The sequence below is a fragment of the Sceloporus undulatus genome, chromosome 9, assembly GCF_019175285.1.
Source record: "Sceloporus undulatus isolate JIND9_A2432 ecotype Alabama chromosome 9, SceUnd_v1.1, whole genome shotgun sequence".
NCBI classification, from domain to species: domain Eukaryota; kingdom Metazoa; phylum Chordata; class Lepidosauria; order Squamata; family Phrynosomatidae; genus Sceloporus; species Sceloporus undulatus.
The window spans coordinates 20,392,018-20,402,047 of NC_056530.1; the positions used below are offsets into that span (position 1 = coordinate 20,392,018).

Here is a 10,030-nt window from a genome sequence, read left to right on the forward strand (position 1 = left end):
GAGTGACCTGCTCCTGCAGATTTGGGTGGGTGTCCTCTGACCACAACACAGAAGGTTGTTGCAGGACTAGATAGGAGGTTGTGCCTGCCCCTTCCCCAGGCCTTTTAAAGATCTGAGGCAGCTGGGTCTGCCTCTCTGATAGCACAATCTCATTACTTAATTGAACCAACGGAAGGTATGTGTTTGTGTGTGAATGTGAAAGAGAGAGAAAGAGAACTATAAATAGCCTTTGATCTGCTTATGGCAGGAAAAATGGGTCAGGAACGTAAGGAAGCTTTAGGGCCCGAGGCTGATTAGCAGAGGTCAGAGTCTTCCAGGTAATCTCTGCAGCTCCTCACGGAAATATGGGTCCACCCTGGACTTGAGCCGGAGGGAAAGTGTTGGCTGCCAGCACTTCCGCATTGTTAGAACGCACAACCGGCCCCTTCAGCTCCCTTTGATTCTTGCCAGTACTTGTGTTCTAGGTCTCAACGGATTTGTCCCTTACTTCGGGATTCTTGCAGTGGAAGCTGAGCAGGCTCCCTAAAAACCAAGCCAAAAAAATGGTTTGAATCTAAAATATGATTAGCATAAGTAAGTTGCCGTTCAAATAAATAAACGTGTCGCCATGGATTTTCAATCTGATATCAGTGTGGCACCTGGGGACCTACTTTGTGGCTCTTGAAGCCTCTGGATACTCTTCAAGCCCCCAAAATGCACACACATACAAATTTTGAAAGAAATTTGTGCAAAGCAACACTGAAGCTCACCAAACATAGCATTTTGGCTCTGCTTGAACTTCAAATCTCCTCACCCCCATCCTGTAAAAACCTGCCGAAACTGTCCTTATTTTAGCCAGTTCCTGGAATTGGGAATGATGCAATTTCAACAGCAGCAATGCAACCTGTGGACAAGATGCTCCCCTGCTGTTACACATACATACCGATCTATGTCTTGTCTTTTAAAGTCTCTTCTGCATGTTGCTTTCCAACAAAGCCTGTTGGTCTGTTATAGCTTCTGGAGTCACTGGTCTGCTGGCTTTTCCAGCAACTCCAATATAGTTTCTGGCTCTCATTCTTCACCAGAAGTGCTCAAACTGTGATTTTATGCCCACTGGTACTCCACAAACTTTATCCAGGCACCAGATGGACAGCTAAGAATAATTGGTACTTGGCTCTGCACTTGATCCCTTTCTCCCCATGAACGCAGTCAAGACTGTTGTGGCGAGGAGGGATAGGCTGTAAAGAGAGTGAAACAAGGCCATGCCCTAACAGGACACTTGCGCTGTCTACTAATTTTCCCCTTTAGAAAAAATTATCAAATCAAGTGTTCATTCTCAGTGGCTTGGCTTAAGGCCTGTGATTATGGTACTGGTTTGGATTGTAAATAGGATGCTGATGCTAGAGGGTTTTCTCAGCTGAAGCATGGGTTATGTTGTATGGGCTTTTGACTTGTTAATCCAATGGAGTTTAATAAATGGTTGATGCAGAATGATGTAGTGGTTTAAATGCTGGACTAGAGTTCTGTGATTAGAATTCAGATTTCTACTCATCTATGAAAACCTACTGCCTGACTTTGGCAAGTCACACTCTCTCAGCCTTACAGGAACTCAGTGGTAATCCCCATCTGAACAAATCCATACCCTCCAACTGTCCAAGTTTTTCGGCTGCTTTTTAAAATGTCCCACTTTCTCTCTCCTTTTGCTTTCCCTTTGGTCCTCAGCTCACTTCAGTTTCTGCAAAGCAAGTTCAAAGTGCAAAAGTAGTTTGCACCACTTAACTCACCTGTGGGATAAGAAGAGGAAAGGTGGCATCTTGCTCTTCCCAGTAGACTCCGGCAAAGGCAAACTGCTGTAGCCTCTCCTAGTTTCTTTTTCCTCCTTCATTAATAACTTTTGCTATGTTGACCATACTCTGATGTTGCTTGGCTACACATGTCCTAGGTTTAATCTGTGAAATGTTAGAAGGTTGCAAATCTTGACACAAAACCTGATGACAGATTCACTTTAGGGTTGCCTTAGGATGGGAATTAAGCTTGAAGGCATGCAACAACAAGGTCTATGGGACAGGGGAGAGTTAGGAAGGATTGAGAATCGCTGGTTTGTTCTCCAGGATGACTGTTCAGATCTCCTTCTAGCACTCAAAGAAGCTGAGCCAGATCCCAGGGCCAATGAGAAATTGTGTTTTGAGTGTTGGAGAGCATAAGTACCAAATCACAACATTGTTTTGTGCTGCAAGGAAGTACCCTCTTTGGAAAGGAGGCTGAACTTGCAGATGAGTTCAGGCTGGGCTGGACTGGGTTGGGTTGGATGGAAGGGAAGGACTCTCGCTCTTTCTCCTTGGCCCTTCTGCGAGGGAGGGACAAGGCAGACTAAGCTGGGCTTTGGCTTTGCGTCACAGGCTGGCTCTGCTCCACCAGGGGCTTGTTGGGCTCAGTGTTCCCACAGGCTGCTTTGGTGTAGTGCCGGCAGGGAAGCCTCTGGACAACTGCAGGCAAGTTTGGTCCTTGGCGGAGGGAGGAATGGGAGAATGAAGTGTAGGATGGGGCACTTTCAAGCAAAGCATGTTCTTAGAACAAGAGGGCACTTGGAGATTTTGCAAGGTTTGGGTCAAGATAAACTTGGCTTATCTTGGCTGATGATGAATGAGGGTAGAAAATGGTCACAGGGACTGCTAGTACCAAACTCAATTCACAGTAGTCCCTTTTGATGAGGTTTCTCTGAAGGGGATGCGAAGGGGGCACTGCCAGCCATGGAGGATGTGGCAGAGTTATGTGAAATGGAAGGCTTCGTCTATAGTACATTCCTTAGGAAATGCAACCAGAGTGTTGTCCACAGAGCAAAATGAAAGGTAACGGCAAAAAAGGAGCAGAGAGTCCTGGTGTTCCTCTTACCGCCTTGCTCTGTGCATGTGTGAGTGTGTTTGTGTTTCTCTCCTTTGGTGTGTGCAGCGGTGCAACCATGTGTGCCTGCTTGTGTGTTATTTGTATGTGGGGTTTACCACAGGTATGTTGTAGGCATCATTTTCCACCTGTGTAAACCCACAGATGAACCTTGACCAGGTGCATACGCAGAAGTGTTTGTCCGGCACCCTTGGCAGTTCAGGGAATATGTGTTGGGTTCCTAGTTTTGTGCAGCAGAAGTTTGCCTTGAGGCTCAGTCCCCATTGCAGACCATGACCTTCCTCTCCAGGCCTGGAATGGGAGTGACAGTTGTGATAGAGCCAGCTTCCTTTCTGGAGGGTGGAAGATACGAGGAAGAAAGCGGCATATATATTAAAAAGGCTGAAAGTCAAAGGGTCACACGCACACACCCCTTTCATGGCCACCTTGTCCTTCCTCTCTCTGATCCCACCACTGGGCTTGTTGGAGCGCATTATGCAACATGTCAGCATGAGGAGGGCCTCATCCAGACGACTTGGGGATTTGTCAGGGAGCAGCTATTCAGGGAACAAGAGCAGGAGAAGGGCAGAGGAAATGGGATAAGCCACCTCTTACATAAGAGGAGCCCATCCTCTGCTCAGGGCTCTTCCTCCAGCCAAGAAACAGCAGTTATGAGGAGGAAGGCTCTGGAGCCCTACCTGTCATGGATACTGGCAAATCTACCCATGATATTTGGCTGACTCCCAGCTGGCGTTGACTGGTGCGCCCTGTGCGATCTCCTACTGACCGATAGTTCTTCCGGTCAACCCATTTAAATTGTTAACATAGCGGTGCCAGCTGGGCACTTGTGTGCCCAGATGATTGGCAAAGGTGTGTAGGTCAACAGAGCAGAGTTTGCTGTGGTCCAGCAAGGAGACCAGGTGGCTTTTTTGCTTTGGTCTCCTTTGAAATGGGAGGTGGTTCTTACTGTGGTTTCCTTTCTGCCTGGTATCCCTCATTTGATAAAAGTTTGCAGGTGGTTCTGTCTGCTTTGTACCACTTCTGCATAGCTGATCCTACCTGTGAGGCTGCCTACAGAGGAAATGTCTTTGCAGTGTTCCCAGGAAGATCTTTCTTATAACCAACACTGGTCAGGGAATGTAAGGACCTGCACATTGGATAGTTTTGTCCTTTTCCAGTGTCTCATTCCTTAGTCCACTGTGCCCCCCCTCTCCCCATGAAAATAGCAAACAAAAATGTGACATGCTGTGACTGGGAGGCCCAAGTGACAAGTCCGAGGCAGACGAGAGCAGTTTCTTACCATCTGGAAAGAAGGAAATGCCTTGTCCTATCTGAAAAATTATCAAATTGGTTTTTTATGTACATGGAGATGCCTTCTAATAACCCTGAATAGGTGCTACAAGGAAGTGATTCAATCTAGAGATTAACTGCAAGGTCAACATGCTGTTCCTTAGATTATATAAGACTAGCGTAACTCTTTCTTAAGAGAAACATGTTTATTTACAGTTAAAAATAAAATGAAAGCCAATTTAATTTTTAAATTATAGGTTTTATTTTTTTAAAAAACCTTGGGAGATTATTATTTCAATTGTCAAATGAGGCAGAATGGGAAGGTGAAACGTACCCAATGTCTCCTCCTGAATGTGAAAGCAAAAGGCAAGGCTAGGGAGATCAGGGTGAAGGTGGTGGAAAATTCTCCACCGATTGCGGGTGTTTGAACAATCAGTTGTCCCACAGTGAGTCCACTTGTGTCAGGGTTCAGTCTCATTTTTGCCCTGAGAAGGAGACTCCATCCTGATTCTGCCCAGGGGCCCACCTAATACCCCTAGGAGCAAGTAATCCCAGGGCATGTGTGGGGTGAGGAAGATCCCTCATTACAGGCAATTTATATGCAATCTTGGCAGGAAGTGGGCTGGAGTTTGGAAAGAGCAGGATGCAGCTCGAGACCCCTGGGGAATGTCCACATACCAGAAGGAGCAGAGGAGGAGTTCATGTTCTGACAGTTCTGTGCATAGGCATTGGGACTGGAAGCTCAGCAGAGGCCCGGTCTGGCGGGTGCTCTCCACTTCTAAATAATCTTATCTTTGGTTTCCTTTCCCAGGACAGCGTGGAATGCCCTTCAACAGTGACAGTTGAGCAAGGAAGGGTAACATCAGGCAAGTACACTTTCTTGGGGGACCAGAAAGGAGCAGTTCACGATCGTGAGAAGAGAATTTGCACACTTCTGGCAGTAGGTTTCTCCACCACTACCTTGAGCATAGCTGGTCCTGAGCAGAGGGGCATCCTGGGAGGAGATGCCGGCCAAGACGCCCATCTACCTGAAGACGTCGACTCCCAAGCGGGGCCGGAAGCTGCGCCTGCGGGATGTCCTGTCGAGCGACATGATCAGCCCGCCACTGGGCGATTTCCGACACAGCGCCCACATTGGCCTAGACGGAGAGGATGACATGTTCGGAGAGCTCTCCTTCCTGCAGGGCAAGTATGACCTCCTGCCTCGTCTTGGACGCCACGGCAGTTCCTCTGGGATGGATGAGTCCTATGGCCGCTGTCCACCTGGCCCTGGTTACCGCACTCTGCTGAAGAGTGCTATCTCTATGCCTGTGTTCAGTGGGGCTCAGGGCCAGGATCAGGCCCCACCCAAGCCACCACGGCTACACCTTGAGGAGATGCCCAGCGGAGGGCAGCAGCGCTCCATGTCCATCAGCTGTGCAGAAGGTTGCTTCCACAGTGGAGCTGAGGGCCTCTCCTTCTCAGCCATGGCACCTTATGACCCGTTGTCCTCTTCCATATCCTTTTCATCACCTCCACCTGAGGGTTGTTTTGTGGGAGGGGGCAATGGCAGCAGGGATCACCACACAGACAGTCAAGAGCAACCCTACTCCTGCGGGACATCCTTGTCTCACTCAGAATCCCTGCTCCATCTTGACCTTGACCTGGGTCCTTCCATTTTGGATGACGTTCTGCGTATCATGGAGGAGTACCAACAGCCTGCCCCTAAAGCCCTGTAGCTTGCCTGTGCATCCTATCTGCCAACCCCATAGGTGGAACGGGGCTGATCTGGGGGCAGCTCCACAGAAAACTGGCTGTGTTGGGTGAGGGAAGGTCTCCAAGCAGCCCCCAGAAAGAAGTGATGGGTGTGGGGACCGCTCTACACCCCACACCAGCCTGTAATGGAAGTGGGCCCTGATACCCTCACAGGCCTTTGCTGGACAGAGCTCATGTTGGAGATCATGTGCTGTTGCTTCCTGAGAGAAGAGGCTCCTCTGATGTGCACTTGTACCCATGGCCACGTCAGACATGCTCCAATGCCAGTTTCAGAAAAGACAAGGAGTTCGGTGGCTGGATCTGACTGGGGCAGAGAAAGGCCAAACTAACTTGGAAACAGGAAGTTTCTCGTAGAAACATTCCCCTCAAGGCACAAAGCAAGACATGAGGGTAACAGTCCCCTGGCCCATACTGAGATGTGGATCTTCCCTCTCTAAGCCATCATGGCCAATGGCTACTTGCTGGAGGTCTCCTCCATGGGCTTGTGTCATAAAGACATCTCAGGGGGTGGCTTTAAGTGCATTGGGTGGCTGTGTGAATTTCCCTAATCATGTGAAAATTCTAGCTCTTATCTGGCCAGAATCACCTGGATTTCATTGGGTTACCCCTCCAAGTTTGAGTATTGTGAGGGGGCAAAAGAAATTGTCTGTATTCATTCTAATGTGCATATATGTTTTATAAATGTTCTCTATTGTGTCTCTCCTCTCCATTTTTGCTTGTGTGTGTGTAAGCTAAGAAGTTCTATGTTTTGCAGTTTTTCCTCTTAGGGAATTGCTCCAACCCTGTAATCCTTTTGGCTGCCCTTCTCTGCATATTTTCTGGCTCCACAATATCCTTTTGAAGCACAGCATCCAAAAGTGCATACAGTGTTCCAAGTATGGCCAAGGCAGTAGTGAAGTGGCGTAATGGCAGCAAGACAGGGGCAGTTTTCTCCAAGAGTCTTCTGCTCATTCTCACCAGATTGGAATCTGTCTACTTCACAGCAGCTATATTCCAGGACTGACATTTCCGTGATGCTCTTTACAACTCCTTTCCTCCAAATTACTGCCAGCTCAGACCTCATCAACACATGATAGAAAGATAGGATTTTATACATTCTTGGAGTAGGCATTTCCCAATTTGATGCCTACTCCCCTCCACTGGAGAGATCCCTTTTTCTTTTAACATTGAGGTTGTATAGACCAGTGATAAACGCTGGCCTTAGGGTAGAGTGGGGGCATGGCATCCACACGACACACACCCCAATGCTGCCCTGACGCCGCTGTCACACCATGCACCCGACCGCATGGCAGGCGGCGTCACTGCACTCCTTTGGCACTGCATCCAGATGATGTAGTGCCAAAAGGAGCACCAGAAGGTGCCACCATGGCAAAGGTGCCCTTTCTACAGTGCAAAAAGAAGCTGTTTTTTGTGGCTCCCATTTGTGCCATAGAAATCCCAGATCAGGGCCGTGGTGATCCAGTGCTGAAAGGGGTGGCAGCAGGCCACTCCAAAGGGGCAGTCTGTTTAGCCCCATTCAAAATAATTTGGTGTTGTCACAGTAGTCTAGTGGAACTCTGGTCTTTCTGGAGTTGTGTATTGCAAATACCCTAAAGGCACCAGATGATCCTATCTAATCTTGGAAGCTAATCAGCGTCAACCCTGGTTAGTAATTAGGCGGGGGACCACCAACAAATACTCAGTGCTGTAGGGTGCATTTCAGAACAAGGAACTGGCAAACCACCTCTTAGTATTTGTTGTCCAAGAAAGTCTTATGGGGTTGTCATAAGTCGGCAGAGAATCTGAAGGCACGTATACATGCACACAGTTGTATATTGGTTGCAGTGAAAGGAAAGTGCCTCAAAATTTGGAAAAAGAGAAGAGGCAAACAGTGCTTTAATGTTTTGATAAACTGCCAAACTTACTGATAAACTGCCAGTTGTTCTGTCCTGGGGTGTTTCAGCCACTAGGGGGCAGCCTCTACTAGCCAATCATTCCATCAAAGCTGTCCTTTAACTCTTTCTGGCCAGGATGGCTGTCTCTCTCCTTCCCATCCTGAATTCAGTGCAATTCAAGGCATAGAGAGACAAGATCCTATAATATTGATCCCCTCCAAATCCTTATTCCACTTAGCCTCTCAAAGACCAGTTGATTCTCTCATTTGTCCTCATGTGACTCTACTCTCCAGATGCATTCAAGGCAGGGATGGGAATTATGTAGTTGGCTCTTGCTGTGAGGTGTGTAACAACGTGTGTGTGTGTGTGTGTGTGTGTGTGTGTGTGTGTGTGTGTATATATATATATATATATATATATATATATATATCAGGGCATTGCCACCCAAATAAAAATTCTGCCTTCCCAAATGAAATCTTCCTTCAGTCCCCAAATATCTGCCATTGCACTGAAAAACATTAACATCTGGAACTCTTTACGTTTGTTATGTTTGCATTCCCTTGGTAACTTCTTCATGTTGTTGCTGTTGCGTGCCTTCAAGTCATTTCTGACTTACAACATCCAAAGGTGAACCTATCTCAGGGTTTTCTGGGCAAGAGTTGTTCAGAGGTTTGTCTTTGCCTTGCGCTGAGGCTGAGAGAGTGTGTGACTTGCCCAAGGCCATCCAGTGGGTTTCCTTGACTGAGCCGGGATTCGAACCCTGATCTCCAGACTCATAGTCCAATGCTCAAACTACTACAATACACTTAGTAACTGTGCTTGCCCCTTTGCTTTGCATGCCTAAGCTCAGTTTCTGAATGCTCAACTGACATGTTAAGTTTGTAAAATGCTAGAAATTTGGGGACTGAAGGAAAATCTCATGGGGGACAGTATTTCTATAGGAGGAACAATGCCTTCATTTTATTGCTACTCCCTTAACTGCTCTCCAGATGTTGCCAAACCACAACTCCAAGTAGCCCTGTGATTCTGGGAGTTGTAGTTCATTAAGGTCTGGAGAGCCACACAGTTAAAAAACAGAACAGTTTGACAAATGGTAATTATTCCAGATGAATCTTGTGTGGTTTAAGCATTGGACTAGGACTCAAATCCTGGCTCGGCCATGTAAACCCACTGGGTGACCTGGGGCAGGTCACAGTCTCTGAGCCTCGGAGGATGGCGATGGCAAGCCCCCTTTGAAGAAATGTGCCAGGGTTGCAGTAAGTTGGAAACGACTTGAAGGCACAAAACAACAAAACAACAATGCAATCCTGTTTGGGCAGGCTGCTTGAGAAATTAAACCAGTGACACTGAGAGGCCAGAGAGGGTCACCTGTGTCTGGTGAGTGCATCTTTCCAAGGCTGGGTCCAGGAACAGGCCTCCAAGTTTGTAACTTGCTCTGTAGTGGGGTGCAGAAGTGACAACCCTCTGGTGTAAAGGAGGGACACATGTCCTGGACAGGGGAAAGAAGATCACCAAAGAGTGAGCCTGCATCCTAAGGAAGAGAAGGCGGAGAGTGGGGAACTTTGCATTCCTTTCTCCCTACCCCCAAACCTGAAAGGGAGCAGCTTAACAGCTGGATAAACTTTAAGTGCTGCTCCTGTTGTTATGATTAGGTTTATTAGGGGCTTTCTTAGCAAGATGACTCATTCCTCCAAGGTGTAAACAACATACTGTATTTGCTGTTGACCGAGATGGAGGTCTACACATCCTTGCTCCAAGCCTCACCCTCTTATCGTTTCTTTCTCTGAAAAAAATGTTCCTGCTTTTTCCAGCCTCCTTGGTCTTGGTCAGCTCCTACTGCTGTTCTCAAGTACCAGATGCACCTCCCAAACCTTCCTTGGTGTACACACATCAGGGACGTAGCCAGGATTTTAGGAAGGGGGGGGGGTCCAGACTAAGTGCCACCATTATAATGGGGCTTGGGTGCGGCGGTGCAGCAGCACGCACCATTCATTTTTCTAATGGAAGGGGGGGGTCTGCACCCCAAGAACCCCCCCCCCCCTTGGCTACATCCCTGCACACATGCACTTCTTATCCCATCCTATTCCCCTGCTTCCACCATCCTTCCCACACAGATGACTGGGGCACAGCAAGAGAGAGCTCAGGATCATAGAATCACTAATGGAGTGCAAATTATTTTTCCACTCTTGGAAGAAACCTCAAGGGTCATCCAAACTAGTCCAACCCCATTCTGCTATGCAAGAATACACAAT

The 10,030-nt window shown here is 47.8% G+C and overlaps 1 protein-coding gene across 1 annotated transcript; it reads left to right on the plus strand.

The window, feature by feature from the left end:
* Positions 1-2,514: 2,514 nt before the first annotated feature.
* On the plus strand, positions 2,515-6,585 carry LOC121915780 (cdc42 effector protein 2-like). Its single transcript, XM_042440300.1, has 2 exons — positions 2,515-2,580; positions 4,961-6,585. The coding sequence occupies exon 2, from the start codon at positions 5,154-5,156 to the stop codon at positions 5,865-5,867; it is 714 nt and encodes a 237-aa protein (XP_042296234.1). The 5' UTR covers positions 2,515-2,580; positions 4,961-5,153; the 3' UTR covers positions 5,868-6,585.
* Positions 6,586-10,030: the final 3,445 nt, after the last annotated feature.

Coding starts and splice junctions, on each gene's coding strand:
- LOC121915780 (XM_042440300.1), top strand. CDS start 5,154: ATGCCGGCCAAGACGCCCATCTACCTGAAGACGTCGACTCCCAAGCGG.